The 23,098-nt window shown below is 42.5% G+C and overlaps 1 protein-coding gene and 1 long non-coding RNA gene across 7 annotated transcripts; both read right to left on the reverse strand.

Moving 5' to 3' along the window:
• Positions 1-1,265: 1,265 nt before the first annotated feature.
• On the reverse strand, positions 1,266-21,088 carry LOC103812565 (phosphatidylinositol 3,4,5-trisphosphate 3-phosphatase TPTE2-like). Of its 6 annotated transcripts, none has more exons than XM_050974465.1 (19): positions 20,949-21,088; positions 20,455-20,498; positions 18,284-18,361; positions 16,088-16,135; positions 15,224-15,382; positions 14,693-14,812; positions 11,878-11,977; positions 10,981-11,044; positions 10,379-10,443; positions 9,751-9,811; positions 9,418-9,499; positions 9,247-9,335; positions 6,644-6,705; positions 5,620-5,700; positions 4,540-4,645; positions 3,803-3,900; positions 3,331-3,426; positions 2,794-2,864; positions 1,266-1,523 (listed from the first exon to the last, which is right to left on the reverse strand). In XM_050974465.1, exons 2-19 carry the CDS (start codon positions 20,466-20,468, stop codon positions 1,421-1,423), a joined length of 1,497 nt encoding a protein of 498 aa, XP_050830422.1. In that variant the 5' UTR covers positions 20,469-20,498; positions 20,949-21,088; the 3' UTR covers positions 1,266-1,420. The 6 variants fall into 6 exon arrangements, with proteins under 6 accessions (XP_050830422.1, XP_009083884.1, XP_050830409.1 ...); XM_009085636.4 differs by having other exon boundaries at positions 20,419-20,498; XM_050974452.1 differs by lacking the exon at positions 20,949-21,088 and adding an exon at positions 20,743-20,940.
• LOC127059617 (uncharacterized) lies at positions 6,768-9,240 on the reverse strand. The gene is made up of 2 exons (XR_007777613.1): positions 8,177-9,240; positions 6,768-8,031 (listed from the first exon to the last, which is right to left on the reverse strand). It is a non-coding gene; the product is annotated as an uncharacterized LOC127059617 (long non-coding RNA).
• Positions 21,089-23,098: the final 2,010 nt, after the last annotated feature.

The raw sequence follows: 23,098 nt of genomic DNA on the forward strand, positions 1-23,098 counted from the left end.
TGAATCTCTGAAGAGAAACATAGTATAACCCTTGTACAGCTATTTTGTTCCTGATTCCTGCTTTTACCTTAGTTTTTACTTAACTGCATGTGCTTTAGCTAGGAAAATCTGACTTGCTGCTACAGCCTCTGCTGCTGCTATCTGAGCAAACTGGCTTACTCCCTAAACAGGAAGATGGGTCACCTTAGGTGCCTTGCCAACTATATGAAAGGGCATCCTAGGACAGTGGACAGATATCCAATTGCCTCAGCTATGCCAAAATGAACTTGGGCATCAGCCACTTGGAACTGCAATGAAAGGGCTTCCTTTTTTAGCCCCTAACCACATTCACGTGGACACTGATGTAAATACATAGCAATAGCAGAAGTTGAGCTCACACATGATATACTTCATAGTACATAACTACCTTCAAGTAAGCACAGCGAGGTATACATGACCTCTCTGCTTATTTCATTAACTGGAAAGCTATGTCATTTCCCTTCCACTTTTTGGTTCCCAGGAACAAAAAGACTAATGAAACAGCAGAACCAAGAAGCTAATACCACAACTCATTTCACACAAATGAAGGTACAGTCTCCATGCAAGAGCTGCACTGCTGAGAATAGTTGGAAGTAGAATAAGCATCCTGGAAATTTGTGCATTACAGGTATTAGTACAACTCAAGAGGAGCCAGTGAGCATTTGCACTATTTGCTCAAATGAGCAGGTGCACAGATCAAACTCCTCAATGCAGGTATTAAGGCAGCCACACTAACTGATCCTAGGCAGCTGGAATGCTCAGGAGCTGATGAGAGCAAGTCTTAAGCCTTAGGGCAAGTGGCCATTGCAGCCCTTTGTGGGGAGGTACAGCAGTAGAAAAGCAGCTGTGCAGTCTCCAACCTCCACAGGCAGCTCCTAGGCCAGGTGTTGCTCAAAGCACTACATCACTGATTACTGATGAAGAGCAGTTCAATACCAAAGCTTCTGCTCAAGAAGCAACAATCCAACAGAGGGAGATTAATACTTCTCCCTAAAAATTCCCATATTCTACTGATTTGTGGAAAACCCCAATGCTGAGGGAATCATGTCAGGTTTTTACAGTCTCATGCAGACTGCTGGTCTTCATCCACCACCACAGTAATGCTCATGCTTAAAGACAAGTAATTGTTTTTGATTACTCTAACAAGAATTAGCTGTATGCAGAGATATCTAACCTCCAGGAATCCAACAGCCCATGATGTGACAGTCAACCGACATGAAGTAACTCTTCAGAGTATTTTGGCCCCATGCAACAAAACTTCATGTAGTTTTATTTGAGAAGTTGTACTTAGTGTGTTTCTGTGTAGATACATCCACGTGACACTGCTTCACTATACTGAAACAGCGAGACATTCTCAAGGAAAGAGATGAATTTTACATGTTTTCCTTCTTTCAGATTTCCCTTATGCATCAATAAAGTTCACCTCCACAGCAAATGTCTCACTATAGATTTTCCATGTTTTAGACTTGTGAGGGTTATCCAGCTCATTCCTGGGAAGGTAGAGTCTGAAAGACAAAATTCAGTAGCATATCTTACAGCCTAAGACATGCTTTTCCTTTCAGCCAGCTGAAAAATCTTCTAATTCAGCCCTAGAATATTAAATCTAGCCCCAGACAGATTTAATTGCCCCTTGAATTTAAACAGGCATCAACCATGCCTGCACAGTGTTTTGCATCTTAAGTCATCTCGGAAACAAAGGCAACCTGATGGGTTTGTGGATTGGCTCCCCACCATCCTCCCAGAGCCCCACAGAGCAAGACAGAGAAATTATTAGTGCATTCAGCTCAAGGCCTCCTGATATGATGCAAGTGCCAGGAATTTAATAACCAAACTTCCTAAAGGCAATGATTTGAAAGTACTCAAAAGATAGCCTAGTGGGGCATCCTCCATAGTTCTGGAGGAAACAAAGCTCTTCAGCAAAACACTCAAGATGGCAACGTTGCAGGGCAACGAGCTGGCACACATTTTTCCTGGCACTGGCTTGTTTAATTGGTCTGCACTGAGACTGCAAGGTGCATTGCTGGCTGAGGATATTGAGTTTACTGTTACAAAGAGACTCATGGCTATCTCTCCTCAGGCTCAAACAGGATCAGTTAAGTAAAAACTGTCTTCTTTGTATTCCAGTCATGGAGAACACAGTAATTATATCTCCTATGCCAAGTTTACTGTTCCTCTACCTAAATCTGTCAAGCAAGGCAGACCAAAGATAAGGCTCTCTTGTCTCTGCATTTCTACATCACTCCCAAAGAAAGGCAGAGAAGCCCCAGCTTTCACCAGCTGGAGCTTTTCCAGGAGTTCCAGTCTCTGCAAGCAAAATCACAGTGATTTCTAACTTTATCAAGAGCATGAGAAGCCATAAGATGGCCTTTCTTTGTGATCCCAAGCATCAGTACCCCTAACTGTGGTCTTAGTGTCTGCCTGCTAAGCTACTAGTTCCTGCTTCTCAGGCAGCCATACTATAGAGGATGGCAGATTTGAATAGTTAGCAATACATTTTTTAATTAAAATTCATTAACAATGGTTAGAGAGCACCAAGGAAATAATCCAGTGGTTTAAGTTAAGATAAAAAGCTCCCATATGTTTAAAATATTTGTCACAGCACAAGAAACTGCCAGCTCACAAGTTACAGCTGAGGATCAAAGACCAGTAACCACATGAAAGTTAGCTGGCTGATCAGGCCTGCCCTATCTCAGCTTTCAGTACTATGTCTATGATCTTTCAGCTCTATCCAGACACCAGAAGTTAGGATCTGAAGGCATTCACTAATATCCTTACCTGTTATTTTCAATAAAGGAAGTGTTGAACCAGAAAAAGAATGGGCAGCCATCATAGCCTTTTGGAAGAGCCTAAACACAAACACCTTGCTTAAGGACTGTGTTACACAACAGAACTTTTGTTTGTAGAGCAAAGGTACCCACTTTTCTTCACTAATTTGGTTTAAAAAGCTATAGTGCCAGAATCAGTAGACTTGAAGAGCCCCAAATCATACACAGATCACTTTTTTCTCTGCAATTATTTCAAGTACCAAGTTATTCAATACAATGAGGTGAGACTCCCATGGTTAGGAGTAGCAGGTACCCAACTAAAATGCCTGGGTTGTACTGCTGTTTGAACAGCCAGGTGCTTCCCCTGCTTGCCTAGGCTGATATTACACCACTTGCTGCATCCTTCACTGCACAGTGACACACAGCAGGAGTCACTGGGAAGGAACAGATTCTGCTCCATGCTGCCCAGCCAGACAGGACCCACCGCCGTTTAGCACTGCAGCCTCTCCCCATACCCAAGTGAAGGTCTTCACACTGGTGTACTTACAGAATTGCATTCAAATCTGACTTTCACATCACCACTTAGAACAGGGCAGTCTTCCAAGCCAATGACTACAGTGTCACTTTCAGAATCAAAGAAAAGCTGGATAACAGAATAAAGAATTTGTTTTATGAAAGTTTCTGCAGCAAGACAAAGGACCAATTCATGACAAGATCTAACAACTCATTCATGGTACACAAATACAACAGCAGTGCTAGAATAACAGACAACAGTTTAAGCTGCTCAGCACAGAGTGAAGTATTTGCTTTTAAATGTCTCCCAGGGAAATCTTTCACTATCTCACCATTACATTTCCTAAGATTTGGCAAGGTTTAGCTTTTTCTTCTTCTTGGAATTTACACCACCCATTTAGTTAGACTAGGTAGAAATTGAATAGTGGACAAAACTACAACACTTTTAACCTATAAAGCAGCTTTTAGCTTCTGTGACTCAACTTGTGCGTCCTCATAGTACTCACCCTGCAGTTTTTTTGATTGCCACATACACATTGTAGTACAATTCTCTTCCTTGTTATTATCTGCACCTTCATATCAGTTCCATTGCCTTTCCCAACTCCTAGGAACAAAGTGTTTCATTATACCAGAGGCAGAGATGTTAGCTGGAAACATAAGTAGTCATGAAAACCAAGTGTAATCCCATTCAAAACTGCTTTCTTTCCAGAATGCCTTACTCAAGACTCTAGAGAACTCAAATGCTAAAGGTAAGCTAAAGGATTCAATAGCTGAAAATTGCATTTTGAAGTTCCCCCACTAGGGGAACAGGCTAACGCAAAATCTAGTTCCATTTACTGAACAATAATAGCAGTTTGAACTCCCCTGGAACAAGGAGTGATGAACTTCCAGCCTTTGATCAAGATTATCAGCACACATGTACTGTAACAGGCATGTATCTAAAGCTCAGAAACATTAGTGGATCCAGTTCCACACCGACAGTTAGTCTCACTTAAAAAGTGATTCCCCTTCCAAAAAAGGGCAGGTTGTATGTGAGCCATCATTTGGTCAGACATCTAGAAAGTAACATAACACAGAGCAACTGACTACAAAATACTCTTCATTGTGTTCTGTGTCATTTAAATTCTCAAATCCCAGTAAGTCTACATTCCAATCATGGGCTTAGCAAGAGAGACAGTTATCAGCTGCCTGTAATAGGAAACCATTACCAGATAGAGGAATGCCCAAATACAAGAGTTCTTACCATGTATAGTGTGGATTTTGAGGTTTTTTATTTTGAGTTGTCTCTCTGGTGGGAGTTCCAAGTTATACTTGTTTTTCAGGATCTCATAATACCCAACATACCTACTCTGTAATGCAAAAACCAGACACATTATGCAGTTTCTGTACCCACCAAAGATTAATTCTACGCAGAAGTAGGATTTAAATAGATCTTTTACTCCAAGTTTTTAGCTCTTCAAAGTCCAAAACTAAGAAGAAAGACAATTACTCTCCTTCCCTTTCCCTGCAGAAACAATCTTCTAGACAAATTCAACATCTACATTTTTAAACATCATTTAAATTTCATGTTTTAAGAGGAATTCTGTACTTCTTAGCTCAGCAAGAAGTGAGGATATTTTATATTGTAGCCTTAAGAGGCCAAATTTTTAAACATACTAGAAATTTTCATTTTATTGAAGGACAGCTATACTTCTATTTCATACCAACAATTTTAAGTACCCATCCCAAGATTCACTTCCCAGCTTTGCAGCACACAGAAAAGTAAATCAAGATGCGCAAAACTGCGGTCTGAGGCAAAAACTTGTGTAATATTTCCCAATGAATGCAGTCTTCAGAAGATGCATTTCTCCAGCCAAGCCAAATCAGCACCACGGCCCCATCCCAGGCTCAGCTGCAGGCTTCTGTGCATCCTTGTTAACAGTCCAATTGCCTTACAGAGTCACATTCTTGTGGGGGTACCCAGACATGCTGTGGAATCTGCATCTGTGCAGATATTCTGGACCTGACCAGACACATCTGTCCAGGTCACCCTGTTTGAACAGTGGGGTTGGACAGAAAGCTTTCCCAATCTCCACAATTATGTTGTTATCCTAGATACTACACTTGAGATCAGAGAAAGGTATAAGAGGAAGTGGAAAGATGCAGGGCAAACCCTGTCAGCTGTTTATATTCCAACTCTCACATGAAAGAGTACAGAAAGTTCAGGAGTTAAGCAAGTAATAGGAACCTACATCTCTGAAACAAGGCAGGGGAGGTAGGGCAGCATAAGCACTCACAAGGTTAGTATTGGTTTCACTACTGCTCTGAACCTGCATCAGTTTACCTGTGAGGGTGTTTCAACTCCTTGAAACTTGGTACTTGTGCTTCTATCAGTTCTTCTCTCCCCAAAGTAGTCCAAACTTTCCTACACAGAAGGATAATTTCAAGGGTTAAGCTATCCATTCCACCACCATGCTCCTTCTTAAGAAGCAGACAGTAAACTAGAACTACACTACTCAAGTCCAGTAAAGGAATGCAAGTGGAAACATGCAATCATTATTTTGGTACCTTCTAAAGGAGACTTTTAACTACAAGAAGAAAGTACTAATTAGGAGGTCAGACACATAAATCATTCATGAAAAGAGTGAAGGAGAGCAATATAACTTTCAAGTGACAGCTTTAGAACCATTTATATTTCTCAAGTGGTCTGTGGCAGACCAAGCTGAACACTAGCTCATATCTTGACAAAGCAAACTCAGAGAAAAACAAGTGATTAAATGCATATACAGTCTGCCCAGACTACCTTGAGTGTCCTGGGCCTTCTGCATCCCCAGCCTCCAGCTGATATATCAGACCTGGGATACTAAAGCAGCATCAGCACCTGTCCTGGCTGGGACTTGATCTTTCTCCCTTTTCCTAGAAGAGCTTCCTTTTGTAATGCTGGCTGTCAAGACAAGACAATTCTTGATGCCTCACACTACTTGGAGGGAGACTGGGAAAAAATTTGTTTAAAACTACTTAAAACCAGTGATACTATCGTTAGGAGAGTTTGCTCAGAAGTCACCTACAGCTGAAGTTGTTGCTCAAGACCCTAGACACATTATTCCTCCAAAAAGAACCCTTCAAGTTGGTAACCTGTTAAATGCTATTTTTTCACTTCTTTCAGAACACAAAGAGTCTCTATCAGAATTTACACTGTAGTGAGACTTTCATGAACTTTTTTAAAACCAGACTTTTCAGAGAATCCTTTTTCTAGTATAGAATTTTTGCAGAGTATTAGTGTATTTCACCAATTCAGTAAATCCTAACAGGACATTTTGAATACTAAACAAATTAAAAATAAAAATAAAAAAACCAGCAATTTTTACCTTTGCACTCTCAAACTGGTCACTGTCTATGAGCCAAGTACAGACCATTGTTCCAGTCCTGCCTGTATTAGACATACAAGTTAAATTAGAGCAGTTCAAAGGTACTTTGGATTATTTTTGAAGGTGAAGGTGAAGTCATCTTCTGTTATCTATTTCAAGACTTATAAGTGACAAACAAGTAAAGTATTTCTGAGAAGAATGAGTTAAAGACAAGATACCACAGTATGTAGTATTGTCTGTGGTAGTCTGTGGTATCAACTTGGTCCTTGTCCCCACATTTTCATTACTAGAGACACTTAGGCAGCTGGTCAGTATCTGCATACTCCAGCAGGAAACAGAGTCAAGCACTCTACTAAATGAGGCTATAAACTGAAACGTGTAAGTGTTTATAGTTTAAGTGTAATGCTGTAAGTGTCAAGACTTGTTTCTCTGCCCCAACTGTTTTCCCTGCTAAGAAGCCATCAGGTCTGCTAGCATGAAGATGTCTATATAGTTCTTAATTCAAAAATCTCAGAGGTCAAGTCACCCTCCCTACACTTGTTCTTCAAGCTGGTTTTGACCTGCAGGTAGTTTCAACATTCAGTTTTGCAAAACCTTTTAAGACAGAGCTCCACCTGGGGGCAACTATTTAATGTTAAGTAACCACCTACTTTAAGCCAAGTATTTGCAGTAGTAACAGCAGGTGGCTAATAGTGTGGAAGATACTTGCAAGGAAATTTGGCTTACTTGCAGATATTTATGCATTTCAACAGCTCCCACACCACTGTTGGTTCAGGCAGCACCTGCAGGTTAGCTCAAATTTTTGATAGCTTTCACTATGCTTATTTCCATAAAACTTCACTGTACTCTATCACCTAATATCATGTGTATCTTGATTTAAGATCCAGCAGTACCTGGAACATTCTAGAGGGGTAAAGTTATGGAGCAGATAATCTTGAGTGGTATCACACAACAAATACAGCACAACCAGGGATCAGGCCCAGCCAACATAGATTTATGAAGAGCAGGACCAGTTTGATCAACATGAAATCCTTCTATGAGATGGTGACCCACTTAATGGATGAGGGAAAGGCTGTGCATGTTGTCTACCTGGGCTTTAGTAAAGCTTTGACACCACTTCTCACAGCATTCTCCTGGAGAAACTGACTGCTCATGGCTTGGACAGGTGCACTCCTCACTGGGTAAAAACCTGTCTGGAGGCCAGGCCCAGAGAATCATTACCTCCAGAATGGAGTTACATCCAGTTGGCAGCTGGTCACTAGTGGTGATCCCAGGGCACAGGATGGAGGCCAGTGCTGTTTAATGTCTTTACCAACAATCTGCACAAGGGAACTGAGTGCATCTTCAGTCAGTCTGAAGAAGGCACCAAGTTGAGTGGGAATGTTGATCTGCTGGAGGGCAAGGACAGGCTGGATCAACGGACCAAGGCCAACTGTATGAGGTTCAATAAAGTGAAGGGCTGGGACCTGCACTTGGGTCACAACCCCACAGAGTGCAACAGGCTCAAGGAATATTGGCTGGAAAGCAGCTCACCAGAAAAAGACTTGAGGGTGCTGGTTGACAGAAGCTTAACATGAATCAGAGTGTGCCCAGGTGGTCAGGAAGGCCAATGGCATCCTGGCTTGTATCAACAATACTCTGGCCAGCAGGACCAAGGCAGTGATTGTCCCTCCATCCCTGTCAGTGGAGAGGCTGCACCTTGAATCCTGCATTAAGTTTTGGGCCCCTCACAGCAAGAAAGACATTGAGATGCTAGAGTGTGTCCAGAGAAGGGCAACAGAGCTGGGAAAGGGTCTGGAGTACAAGACTTCAAGGAGCAGCTGAGAGAGCTATGAGTGTTTAGCATAGAGAAAAGGAGGCTCAGAGGAGGCCTTTTCACTGTAAAGATCATAGTGAAGTGGGGTTGGTCTCTTCCATCAAGTAACAAATGATAGGGGTAGAGGAAATGGCCTCAGGTTGTCCCAGAGAAGATTTAGATTGGATATTAAGAAAAATTTCTTCTCCAACAGGGTCTTCAAGCTCAGGTCAAACAGGGTGCCCTGAAAAGTAGCCGAATCACCACTCCCTGAGATATTCCTAGAGATGTGTAAATGTAGCACTGAGAGACACAGTTTAGTGGTAGATCTGGTAGTACTGGATTAACAGTTGGACTTGATCTTAAAGGTCTTTTTCCAACCTAAACAATGGATAGTTTGAGCCATGTTGCAGTGCACAACATTGAACATGGGTGACTGGCTACCAGAAACCAAAGCAGCAGCCTAACACTTTAATTAGTAGCAATTTCAGTAGTCTCCCTATCCCCCAGTCTCTCCTGAGGGACTGCTGTCCTATCTGCCAGAACACCAAAATTTATTGAAGAACATTTTAGGAGACATAATAACAGCTTAGACTAAGAACCAGTTTAGACTACCTAAAAATGGGGTTGTTTAATACTAAACTGAGTACTGTAGTCGTGCTAGTCATCACATTGTCTGCAGAATTTGTCAAATTACATCATAAACCCGTCTCATAGTATGGTTTAAGGCCAAACTTTAATCAAAGAAGCTACAAAAACAAAGAAGCCTGATTTGTAGCATACACAGATTGCACATGAGAAATCCTACCTTTGCCCCCTTTACAGTGAATTGCTATGACATTCTTCTCATCTTGACTCATCCATTCACGGACACTGGCAGTGAATTTCAGCATGTCCCTAATTAAGAGGAATGTTAGTGGATCAAGGCAAATGCCTACATAGAACTATTATAAAGTATGTATTTCTTGACAAGACTCACTGTAGCGCTGGGACATTGTGGTCATCAATGAAGATCCTTTCCACTCTGTAGTGAAAGTACTTGGGGTCATAGCCTTGTTCACCTATAGGGAAAGATCTGAAGTTATGCCAGGAAGGAAGAAGGATTGTAACAAAGAAAGTGGTTTGTAACACACAAGGGTTGGTCTGAGCATGTACTAGTGTCTAAAATACAGCAGTGTTAATAGACAGATTAAAATGAAAAGAAAACAGAGGTAACTTGGCTAAAGCCATGCATGCTTAGCTTCTGGTTTCATACTTTTCACTTAAACATTAAATTTTATCTCAAATATAGTCAGCAGCTAAACATACTTACTGCAGAGATTATAGACTTTATAGTGGCCTGGATGTTTGGTGTCCAAAAATCTTGCAACTTCCTAAGCAATAATGAGTTTAGAGTAGTTAGTGCTCTACTTGTTATTTCCACTGCCACCTTAACCCCCCACCCCCCAGGTGGGATCAACAACTGCATTCATCAACAGCACTTGGAAAGCAGGCCTTTACAACCTGACAGCTCAGGTTCTCATCTGGAGTAAAAGTACTTCTGCAGCTATCTTCCTGGGCCTATATATGTTTCTACAATATCAGCAAGCAGAGCTCTGAAAAGGACATTATGTATACAGACCTTTAAAGCAACTTTATTTAGGTGAATAGATCTTATCACCATTACTAGCCTGGGACAGAACCACCCTGATTCTTCAAAACATTCCCAAAGAACAGGAGCATCAAAGCACTGGTGTGTCCCCAGTGAGAGAAAACCACTAGGTTTAGCTGAGACACTACAACATAAGCAGTGCAGCACAGTGCAGATCATCAATCAGTCATTCCAACCAGCAAAGGCAGCAAAACTAGGACTGACATAATCTAGGCCACATGTAAATTAGTGGGAACCTATAAAAGAAACTGATTTCAGAAACAGTGAATTTGGTAGGTAAGATTTTTACCTTTATGGGATTCCTGTAGAAAGACTGCTTCCCAGAAGATGGAAATGACATTGCAATAATTCGATCTGTTGAGAAGACAGCAATCACAAGTAACAGCAGGAAGCCCCCCTGCACATAAGAACTACATGACTGAGAAACATCCTTATTTCATCCTAGAATATCTTATTCTTACCCTAATTATAAGAACAGTCTACCCATTTCTGGTAGGATTTCCTCTACATTTAGCATAGCTAGAGCAAGACAAATAATGCTTCTCAAAGCATCAGCCACCATCAAGTGCCAATCTCCAAAGAATCAGAAGCAAAAATACTGTAAGTAAATAGTTTCCCAACACTGGTTCCCTAGGCCTAGGGAACCAGGATAAATTTCTATCATTACATACAGCATGTATAACTATCCCAGAAGGCTAATTCTGGAGAATAGTGTCAGTCAGGAATCCATAATTCAAAATCCCACAGAAAAGGAGTAGGCCTGGTTTGACTTCATACTTAAATTTCATGAGTCTAAAACATTGTCTGTAATTCATGACAAGCTCTTATTAACTGTAAAACAAATCTTCACAGGACATAACATGCTGCAAAGTGACATTTGTTTCCACAAACCAGTAATATAAGTGAGATCCAGATCAAAGCCATCTTTCACATATCGTCTTTTGTTTTCAGAGACCTGACCAAAAAAAAAAACCAGAGAAAGTTAATCTTCCACAAAAATGCTAATGATCACCAATTGTTGCCTGTTACTAGGAAAATTCAACCACGTAGACTCTCCAGTTAAGCTTGAGTAGCAGAGCCTCACTTCATTACAGCATTATCCAAGAGCAAATTCCTTGTATTAACTTCTAGGTAGAAGCTCTGTATAGAATTTTTACCCTTCAATACCAAAATTTATTCTAGTAAAAAGAACACTGCAGATTCTATGAATACTGTCATGAATCTTTCATTGTTATTTGACTGTTTGAAGACTAAGGGGAAAAAGAAAAAAAGTTAAGGATTGCGTCTTCCTAAACGATAGGACATACCCGAAGCTTAAAGCACAACTTCAATGCCCCTGATGAAAATAAGAGGCATTGACAGTGGATAGGCTAGAATGCTTTGTCTGTACCCAAAATAAAACATCAGACACATTAAAACTCCTACCTTCCCCCAGGTGAGAGAAAAGGGTCTATGTGCCACACAAGCTAGAAACTGTCAGTTGAGACACAAGGGGTTCTGCAATCACTTTGACATGCCAGCCTTCCAGGTCAAGTTGCTGCTTACTTGAACAAAGCCAAGAATGACAAGGCTTTACTGAGGCTGGGGGCAAAGCTCCAGAGCCCTGTCAGGGACTTCAAACAGATGTGCTGCTTGGGCAGCAATAGCTAGCAATAATGGCCTATTGGTCTGTTAGCAATAACAGACTAATAGGCCATGGTCAGTCTTGCTACTTACCACGAATGCTGCCTGAAGAAAGAGCTGGAAACTACTACAAAGTAGTCTAGATATGTTACAAGGCCAACTTACCATTCTCCTGGTCACCTTTTCAAGTTGCTGCTTTTGCGAAGCCAGACGAAATATTCTTATCAAGATGACAATTCTCAGAATTCGGAGGAAAATAACCATTCTAGAGGACAGATTCACCATGGAAGAAAATGGACACAAATAAACTTACAGGCAAAGATTAAAGCTGTTTAAAAGCTGTTTCAGGGAATGTTTAAAACTTTGTTTCATATGTTGAACTAGGATATCTCAGGCTGATTTTGGAATGAATACAATATAATGGGTTTATTGTTAAGGGTTTTTTGCAAGTACATGTTCTCAACAACTAGCAGAACCAGGAAATCCCCCACTTGCTCAGACTTCCACAGGCACCTCTGGCCAGAAAGCAACAAATTCCATTAATATTACCCATGTTATTATCACCAAATTTTTGTTCCTTGAAGCTTATTCTCAACTCTACATTTAAGTGTATGCAGCCACCTGAAAAATAACTAAAAAGAATCTAGACAGGCTAAGTACATCATGACTCGATTAAGAAACCTGAGAACAAATCAGTATATATCTTGTGTTTAATCATTCAGCAACCTGAACACTTGGTTTGGTTTGAGGAACTTTGAACTATTGTTGAACTTTGAAGAAGGAAAGAAGCTTAAGTGAGTGGTTCTATCAAAACAACTGAACAGGAGCAGCTCCTTTCCCACACTTCTAGGGACATGGGCAAACTAATATTCAATTCACTGCTTAAGGAGGTAAGTGAGCATACATTTTAAGCAGCACACACACATTCTAGGTTTTGATACATTTGTGTAAAAATGCTGGTGAATACCAACAGTACGGGAGACAAAACCCCAGTTTTGCTCAGTCTGCCCCCCACTGATATGGAGCTTAAAGTCAGCAAGGTAAGGTTGTCCTGGATATCTGGAGAAAAGTTTCAGCTTTTCCCTGAGCATCTTCCAAATTCAGTATCACCCTCCTGTTTTCAAAACAGAATTTCCTTGGAGCTAGCAGCAAATGAGATTAACAAAAACTGGGGTGAAAACTCCATAACCCCTCTCCCCACAACTCTGAGAAGCAACTATTCAAGATAAAAGCCCTTAAAGAAGTCAGCCTGTTAAGCATTAGCTCCCAGACTGATACCCAGCTCTCATTCCTCAAAGTCCTTTTATAGGTCAGACTTCAAGGAAACAGTTAACTCACCCCTACAAACACCCAGCTAGACCAGATTAGAAAGAGAAGCCATATTCCTCCATCAGGGCACATTATGGCCTGTCACTGAAACTTCACTTGTATATAGGCTCTTATCCACAAAAAAGCTGCTCAAATTCTAATTCTTCTGAGATGTATCAGATTCTTTAAGCTTACTGTTTGCCTCTTGATGAAGGACTCAGGAAAGAAAAGCGATAAACCCCAGTAAGGCTACTGGGAATTAACTGGATTTTGTGGACACTACTGCTGTCTTAAGAGGGATGACCACCATCTCAAGATTTGGGATTTGGTCAAATCTGAGGTATGATCTACTGTCAGGTAGCAATATTTTGGTCAGAACACCATTTTGGAGCCTTTAACAAGGCAAGCCTTACAGAGGGCATCCAAAATTGAATGGGTAAGATGGTAGGCCCCAGCTGAGTGTTCTGAGAGCAACAGTGTGAAGTTCTCTTTATGTGAACCAAAAACCTATTCTAGATTCCTATCAACTTCAGCAAGTCAGAAAACAAAGAAATTGCACACACAGATCTACTGCCAGTGTAGGATCAGCCCTACTACTAGCATAGCCTAATAGAGATAAGAATGCAGATTACCCTGTCACACTGCTCTTTTACCCTCCTTTATCTGGGTGCTGCTGTAAGATGAAAGCTGTTTTAGAAAAATGTGGCCATGGACATGGGAAGTAATAATTAAAAACTCCAATGACTGTTTAAGACAACCTAGGAGCAAACTAGGCTGCAAAAACCACTCCTTTGACAGTTTTACTCTTCCTAATATCCAGGTTTAGCAAGCACTTCAAGAGAAAACTATTATTTACAGATATTTGTCCAACTCCAAATTCTTCAATAACTAAACTTTTGTCTTCTTCTGGAATTATGTTCCAGAAGAAATGTTCCCCTCTTGGTCATCTGAATTTGGGGCAGGGGGTGACATTTTTTTTTTTTTTTAGGAGCTCAACTTTTCCCTAATGCAAGAAAGTTTCTCTAAGTCAAACCTAGTGCAGATAAACTCATCCTAAAGTTGTAGCTCTGTCTCCATCAGGAATGGATTCATCTCACAGGTTATCATCTGATCAAGATACAGAAATCAGAAAGAAATAGGACTTGAAGCAGCTTATGCACATAAACTGCATGTCTCCTCTCCCCAGAGCATGGCTGAAAAACCCAGCATTATATTACCATGAGGCTTTTGGGACAGCAAAGCAAAGAAAACAAGACAGTTTGGCAACTCTTTCTATTGCAAGATCCTTTAGACACAGATCCTCCCTTTGTTGTCCCTTCCACTTGCTACAATAATGCAACTCTTCTTTCTGCCTTCTTCAGACCCTCCTCTCTATTAGAGCTACTGTAAACCTTCCCCCAAAAAGTGCTTGAGTCAGAGCATTTGATGGCCCCCCTTCTAGTTACCTCAACTAGTAAGTTCAGATCCCCTCTGCCTTTGAGGCAGGGACAGGCTACAACATAACCACAGATCAAAGCTGCATGTCTATCCTTCATTGGTCTGTACCATGACACACTATCACAGTCCTATTTGTGATCTCATATGCACAAATCTGGCTTAGAGGTGCCCAAGAAAATTCTTAGAAGATTATCAAAAAAGAGCTCACACTTACCAGCTGCCACACCACTCTTACCTTGGTATCTCCTTTGCTGCATCAACATCTAAGAAGCAGTACGTCAAATTAATTAACAGAGTGCCCACCACTATACATGCATCCAAAATATTCAGTTTGGACTGGAAATAGTTCCTGAAGCTGAAACCAAGGAGAGTTTTAGATATACACCATTATAGGTAGCAAAGATATATAGAAATATATCTTCAAGAAGAGAACAATCTATGCAGAGCTACTGCTCGAGCAAGCTCTCCTGCAGTTTTTCTTAACACTAAGCACTGAAGTCTCACTAAGAAAGCAATCTTAGCCCTGATTTACACACAAGTTATGGCAAAGCTGTGTAGTTCACAAGTGCTCACTTATACTGAAAATACTTAAAGGCTATTCTATAGAAGGGTAACCACATATGCAGAGCCAAGAAAAGACGTGGCTATTATCTATGACTGGACAATTAGCCAACAGGACACCCTGTTCATAGCTCAAGCTTGAAGTTCTGCTTCCTTCCTAGCTTGAGGACTTGCCATACGGACTTAATTTTTGCCTAAGTCTTACCCTTCAACAAACACCCTCAGGAGAACATCGATGAGAAAGAAGAGTGCTATTGCCAGGGAAACACGTTCAGGAATCTCTGTACTCTTCTTCCTCTCACTGATAGCCAGATCCAGAATCACAACTATAATGTCCACAATGATAAGTACAACTCCAAATACTCTGCAAAGAGAAAAATACAAGGAAGTTAGAGAGGTAGGAATGAACACTTACCAACTAAACAGCACAAATCCTGATTTCTAAGCTGTTCCAGCAAGAGTGTGATCTCTTACATAGATTGAAGCCTGCTTAATTAGAAGATGAAGGTTTCCAATTTCATTTTTAAATGATATGCACAAAGACCATCATCTATGTGGAACCATATATTTATCTCAGACATAGCTGTAGTTATTAGTTTATGATTTCACGACTACCTAGAAGCAGTGCAAACCTGAATGATTTAAGACGTGCAAGTATAATTTCTGCTTTCACCTTACTCAGCTTCCCTCCCTCATGACTTAATGCAGTCCTTAAATAACTGTCTTTAATGGCTTGCCTTGTCCCAGTACCTAAACTACACACAACTGACCAACTGTTTGTTCAAACACTGCCAGCAAGTTTGAACAAGTTTAAAGAGGTTTTATCCAAGACAATGACATTTACAGTTCTGACTTTCGGCTCTTCTTGGAGAATGTAGTCATATCTGTTAAAGTCTTATTTTTCAATTCTAGTACTTTTCTCAAGTTACCATTCCTGGGGGTGACAAAGGATTCAGTACTTCAGAAAAGCAAGGTGGAGTTACTGATGTCTATGGAGTTCTTAAATTCTTACAGCAGAAATGAGGACTATTTTTACCTTTCCCCCATCATTACAAGCTCAAGCTTTTACCTGAATCCAAATGACATCACAAACGGGGCAATTTTTCTTCTAGTTGCACTGCAAGAGAAGAGAACCGACATCAAGACAAGTGACATTTTGCTACAGATATCAGCCACGAGGGCACTGTTATATTCTTTTGTTCACATTCCTTTAGTTTTAGTATTCTGCATAGTAGCGGCTTCTCTAAAATGAGATTACTCAGTTGCATTCATGAAGTATACAGGTTAAGAAAGTACTTGAAAACAGTGCTTTGATCACCTGTTAGAAAAAGTATTCATCAGCTTCCAGACCCTAGAAATACAGCAGTATGTACTTATCCATAACACAATTCCAGTGACACAAGAACTCTGGCTTAGTTAGCTATAAGAAGTGGGTTTATATTGGTCAAGAGGAAGATTGGAAGACAAACATCTCTTAATATATTTCATTCCATATTTTAGCTTATTCTATCAGACCACTTTTTTTCCCAGGCCTGAAGAGAGCTGCACTTGTTAACAGCTCCCATTCCTTTGGAATAGAGGAATAGAAATCCCACGTCTACTTTAAAAAAGAAACATCAGTTCGGCTTTCAGATTAAAAATCCAAATAATCTTTTAAGAAAAAGCATTTCTGAAGCCAACTTCTTCCAGTTGTGAGAATTATCTTCAGTCCTGGCAAGGTCACAGCTCTTGTTTCCAATTACAGTAGATTTTGTTGCCTCTTTGGTATGCTTTAAGCCCTTTGGTTTAGAACAAAGTTTTTATGTAACTCTCTCTGGCTCAAAGCCTCTTTAGATTACACCAAGAGCTAAGGTAGAAGTTCTTGGTGTAGAACCTGCAAAACTCAAGTGCTGACAGTGAAAAACAGACTGCCAGTCTGTTAAGCAATCCCAAGATTACTTAACTACTGTAAGCATACTGTATGTCTTTTCTTAGACTGAAGAAAACACCTTTGTTCAAGCATGTCACTAACAGCAGGACTTACCATTAGTCCTAACATACTGACAAAAAGTCCTGATAGATTTATTTTGCACTGTTACAAGAAGTTTTTGTCAGCTCAGTAATGCACATTTCACCCCAGTGATCCTGTCCAAAATACCTGTTTCTTCTAGGACAACTTAAGCATTGCATTTCACTTGGTACACTTCAATAACCCAGTTTAAGACAAGGCTAGGTACCTTTGAAGTGCTGAGATGGCATCTCGCTGGGGTTACTGAATTAACTCACATTTTTCATTATTAGCTTCTTTCTGTAAACTAAGGTACAAGGTCTAACCAGCAAACATTTGCATTCTTAAACTGGAAGTATATATGTGGATTGTAGCACTCACTATTCCTACAGAAGTGAAGTATGCAATAACATGTCCTGAAGGCAGGTTAACATACAAAAGGTTTTCCTGGTATTTATGAATGCCAAATATCTAAGGAAAAATTGCAATAGTGACACTAATGGTTTGCTGGTCTATGTCTGTCCAGTCAAACCTACAATTGTAGTGGGGACACCACGACTTCAACTTCCACAGTCTATGGACAAGTACCTCTAACTAGGTATACTACAGACCAAAATATATACACACACCATTCCAATTTGGCCTGCCAACATCTTAAATCAATTGAAGGAAACAAGGAACATTTGATTACATAATTAGCTAAGAGCTTTTGTGAAATACACTTGTAAATTCTGAAATCTAGAAAAACATGTTGTCGCACAGAATAACTGAAATAACAGGCTCAGGTTTAGTGTTCTTGAGCTGCAGGACTCGCCACTAACTCAACTAAGTTTGCTGTAAGAGTAACATGAGTAACTGTCAGGAAATAACTGCTTCAAGAACAGAGGTAACTACTTGCAAGTTCAGACAACTTAGTCTTGATGTGTGCCACAATGCTTATTCCTTATATGCCCAGGTACTCATTCACCTCATTCTCTCACCAGCACTTGTTCTTCTGTGCTCCCACAAACTCATTCCTTTGGGAAAATTTAATCAATGAGGCTTGTACTACCTATTCTCCATAATATGATGGACTTGTGTTCTTGGGTTGGACTTTTATCTCTAGAGAGATAAAAAGGCTTCCACAACTTATTTGTCTTCACTATGTACTAGAAGAAATGTCAATATTAAGCATTTTCCTGGGCTTAACTCTTCAACAAGCCACCTGCCTTCTTATTTTAGCTCAACAGATTCCATTTCTGGGGGTAAGCAAATAAATTGAGTCTATCATTAGCTTACTTGGAACAGCTGTCTGGTCCATTACTCTCATCACAACCGTTATCAATCTTTACTGTGGCCTCTTCAGCTGTTGCAGAGCTGGCAAAGAAATAATACAAGTCACACACTGATAGAGGTGTCAACTCTGTATATTGCTATGTTTTGTGGTTCCAAAAAAAAGGAATTAATTGTCAAGGGAACAGCAGCCTGAGCCAGAGCACAGGCCTAGCATCAGGGGAAGAAAGACTTCCCCCGTGGTGGCACAGCTGAACCCCTTGGTTAGTGCTGATCTATTTCCTATTAGCAGCCCCTTTCTCAAAAGTTTTCCCCGTTTCCCCTCCAAGAGAGACAGATGAGTTCAGCAGTAGGATAAAGGGCTTTTAAGCAGGGTATCCATGAGTCTGCTAAAGACTCAACAGTCCATGCTCTAGAAGTGCCAGAAATATGCATATGCAAAATGGCTTCAGAGAGTCCAAGTGACATTAATGCCGTTACAGTGACCTTCTTGTACAGAGAATTAATGCTTTCACCAGGAAAAGCCATACCATAGAGATGTTTTTGTGCAGAGCAGGATACCAGACCGGAAACTGGAACACCAGAGCAGCAGCTGAGCTAGTGCTAGAACAGCAGTTTTTTGGGGTAGTGGCTGCTTGCCATTACTTCCTTAAAAGGGTCTCTTCAGATCAAGTTTTTGTTTTTTTGAAGGCCACATGACAATTTCAGAGAAAAAGTGTAGCATCAAAATCCAGGAGTCTTTATTTCAGTCTTCTCCACAGAAATACTGTGATGCATATTAGCACAGCCACAGTGTTTGCTGAGGCCCTGCCTCTGGTTTCACAGCTTCGTGGGCAGGAACAGCTACACACACATATTCAATATTGATGTTTCCATTCTGTTCTGAAGCAGCCTAGCATGTTTGAAACATTAGTGAAATAATTTTGAGGATTCAAACATTCTTCATCCTCCACAAGAGACCCATGCACCAGCACTGCTTCTGCAGTCCAGGCTAACCACCTTTTAAGCGAGAAGTTTAACGATGCTTCTCTTAGCATCATTCCTAGCTCCTAGTTTCAGGAACCAGTACTGATGCTTCAGTATCAGGCTCAGTAGAAGAATTATTCTGATGCAGCAATTTTAGCATTTAAGCCTCATTTCCTAGCTCCAGTGTTTCCAGTGAAACCTGCCTCATTTTGTTCCTAGAGCTGAAGCAAGGCTTTAGCGATGGATAGGAATTCAGGTTTGCTTCCCAGCTGTTCCTACAGAATATTCACTTGGGTGTTTACACTTACTGAACAGCAGTAATGCTTCACTTATTAAAGCCTGCTACTGCTGCAGCAATTTTGCTGCAAGTCACCTGCTTATACTTGCAGACACATGAAGTGCACCAAATGCTACCTCCTTATAATCTACTGGGATTAAAATATGCCACAAAAAGAATGAAAAACAAAAGTGTTTTCAGTTAGGAAGACAATCCTTAATACAAAGATAAAACAGAAGCCCAAGTACACTGTTTCCATAGTGCTCCCACACAAAAATTCAGTTCTAGATAATGCTTTCCTCAGAGGGAGTTTGTTTTGCTGATCATTCTACATCTACTTGTTGCCCAAGACAGAACAAGTGTTCAGCCATAAGCTATTACAATTAGGCTTTGACTATGGGGGTGGAAGAGAATAAAAGGAGGACATATTAGAAGAAATTGTTTCCTTCACACACACACTCCATACAGAGCATAAGCTTTTCTGACTGCTCACAGCTAAAGGCAACCTCAGACTTGAGGCTTTTAAAGCAAGCACAGAAAGAGCCTTGCTCTACGAGAGACCTTGACACTCTTGTAAGTCTCTTGACAGTCTGGATGCTAAAAGAGAACACACTTTAATGCCATGGACTTATTCTCTCAGGGATGGAGACCTTATACTCATTAATCACTTACTAACTACTTACAAGAAGTGAATCAGTGTATTTCTTGTAAAGATACCGCTCCTCTCAGACAACAGCACTGGTGGCAGACGGGAGATAACAAAACTATACTATATAAACTTCAGACACTCCATCATTATTCCCTTTGTTATATTTTAAGCACTAAGAACCTAAAGAGGGGACCACACACCACATATTCAGTCCCAAACCCCCTCACTGGCACAGTTCATTTCACTCACCCACATGATTCTCTTGGCTGAGTCCCTTGTTCATACCTCACAGCTGTCATATTGCCTGTTGTTGTTGATGTTCTGCTGACCTGAAGAGAAGCACACCGAGTTCAAGTGAGACAGTACAAGAAACAGTGAACAGCAGCATCCTATAGTAGCCTCACACTCACAGTCGCAGCAGCCAGGCTTCTGCTTCATTTTCAACTATTTCCCCCTATGGTTGACAAAGCTCAATCTTTCAGCTGTAACACTAATGAGAGTCAAGGCACTCAGCACTCTGATGAAGGGGTTTTGACTACACCAAACACACCACAGCGATAACAGCATCTTTACCTCACGATGAAGCATTTCGCCCTGCTTCAAGCTCTGAAACACAGAGGAGCCCCAGCTGGCACCTCCGGGGGAGCTGCGGGCGCGGACCGAACCGCAGGGAGCCGGTGGGCGCTGCCTCCCGGCACACCCCAGCTTCCCGGACGGGAGGCCCACACTTGCTCCCGCTGCATCCCGCCAGCGCAAACCCCCAGGAGCCCTCCCCCTACCTCAGCTCGGCGCGGCCGCCGGGCTCAAAGTCGAGCCTGGACACCGTCCCCCGGTGCCCCGCGGACTCAGCGGAAAGTTGGGTTAAACTTCCTGAGGGCTGTATCCCGGCCGGCCCTCCCTCCCGCCTCCGCGCCGGCAGCCCGCCTCACTCACCGAGCTGAGGCGCGGAGTTCGAATACGCCTCACCGCCCCCGGGCTGCGGGTAGGGGGCTCCGTGGTGCTGCCCGGCTGCACCTGGGCCGACCCGGCCCGGTCCGGGCTGGGCCGGGCAGACCCGCCCGCTGCCATGATAACGGCCCCGGCGGCCCGCGCCGCCCCCGCACCGCACAGCCCGCACAGGCCGCGGGTGGGCAGCGGGGCTCCCCATCCCCCCGAAGGGGCGTTCGCTGGCCATGCCGGGTTGGGTCGGGGTGCCCATCTGCTGCAGGGGAGGAAGGTCCTGCAAAAGGGTCTGGGCAGGCTGGAACGATGGGCTGAGATCCAGCAGCATGAGGTGCAACAAGGCCAAATTCCAGGACCTGCACTTGGGTCACAACCACCCCAGGCAGCGCTGCAGGATGGGGGCAGAGGGGCTGGAAAGCTGCCGGGCAGAAAAGGACCAGGGAGTGCTGGATGATAGCGGCTGAACGTGACCCAGAAGGCTGTGGCCCGGGTGGCCAAGAAGGCCTGTGCCAGCAGTACAGCACTGTACCAGCATCTTGGCCTGTACCAGCAGTAGTGTGGCCAGCAGCACCAGGACAGTGAGTTCAGCACTAGCGAGGCCACACCTCCGGTAAAGCGTCCAATTCTGGGATGCAGAATTCTAAACTCAGGAAGGATGTTGAGGTGCTGGAGTGTGTCTGGAGGTGGTGATGGGTCTGGAGCACAAATCCTATAAGGTGTACCTGGGCTTATTTAGCCTGATGAGGAGGAGCTCAGGGGAGAACATCAATCTCTACGACTGCTTGAAATGAGGGTGGAGCCGGTGGGGATCAGCATCTTCTCCCAAATAAATAGGGACAGGACAAGAAGATATAGTCTGAAGCTGGGAGGTGTAGGTTGGACATTAGGAAGAAACTCTTCACAGAAGGAGAAATTAGACATTGGAACAGACTGCCCAGGGAGTTGGTGGATTCCATCCCTGGAGGTGTTCAAGGAAAGGCTGGACAGGGCACCTTGGTGCCATTGTCTAATTGACATGGGGGTGTTCAGACATAGGTTGGGCTCAATGATTGCTGAAGTCTTTTCCAAGACTTTCCAAGTCTTTTCCAATTGATTCTGTAGCTCTCTGTGGGGTCACACTGCTCCCAGCCCACCAGACCCCAGCCAGCCCCACCATCTGCTTCCGAGCCCCAGCCTCACAGTTTTTGTAAACTTTTCTGCTGCTGTGGTTTGATGCCTCTTAGTGCCTTTCCCATGGCATGACAGCTTTGAGAGGCTGCACTCGAGGCAGAGCCAGTGCAGGTCGGGCAGGGGCTGCAGGCCAGCCAGTCCCCCACAGCCTGGGGCAGCTCTTGCCATCATCCAGGGCAGAGCATCGCAATGACCACTTGGATTTTCCCACGGCATCGAGCACTTGGGTTTTCGCAGAATCGGAGCCTCCAGAATGTGATGTGTTACCCTGTGCTCTGCAGAGGCCTCACGCCTACCTCGTTACCAACAAGCAAGTGAGGAGCAGTCCCTGGGCATCCCACGGTGCAGCAGCGCTGCTGTAGCTGCTGAGGCCAGGGTTGCGCTGGGGAGTATTTCTGCAGGGCGATCGACACCAGAGGGAGCCCAAAGCGAGCTTTTAGCGCTGCTCCCTGGGCTGCTGGGGCTTGCCCGGGGAGATGCGGTAACTGATGGCAGGACCCTGTCCGAATGCTCCCTGCCCAAAAGAAATGTAATCCTTAAGGTGAATGCTAAGAATATGGAACAATTCTGAGCACTGGACTAAAGAGAAATTTTCCCCTTCAAATAAGGATATGTATAAATACATAAATATCTAGTACAGACAGTGGTAGCAAGTAACAGAAACATACAATCATAGAATATCTGGAGTTGGAAGGATCCACAAGGATCATCAAAGTCCAACTGCTGTCCCACTCCTGACACTTCAAGAATCCTGAGTGTTGTCCACGCATTTCTTGAGCTCTGTCAGGCTTAGTGCTGTGACCACTATCCTGGGGAG

The sequence above is a fragment of the Serinus canaria genome, chromosome 1 (genome assembly GCF_022539315.1).
Source record: "Serinus canaria isolate serCan28SL12 chromosome 1, serCan2020, whole genome shotgun sequence".
NCBI lineage: Eukaryota > Metazoa > Chordata > Aves > Passeriformes > Fringillidae > Serinus > Serinus canaria.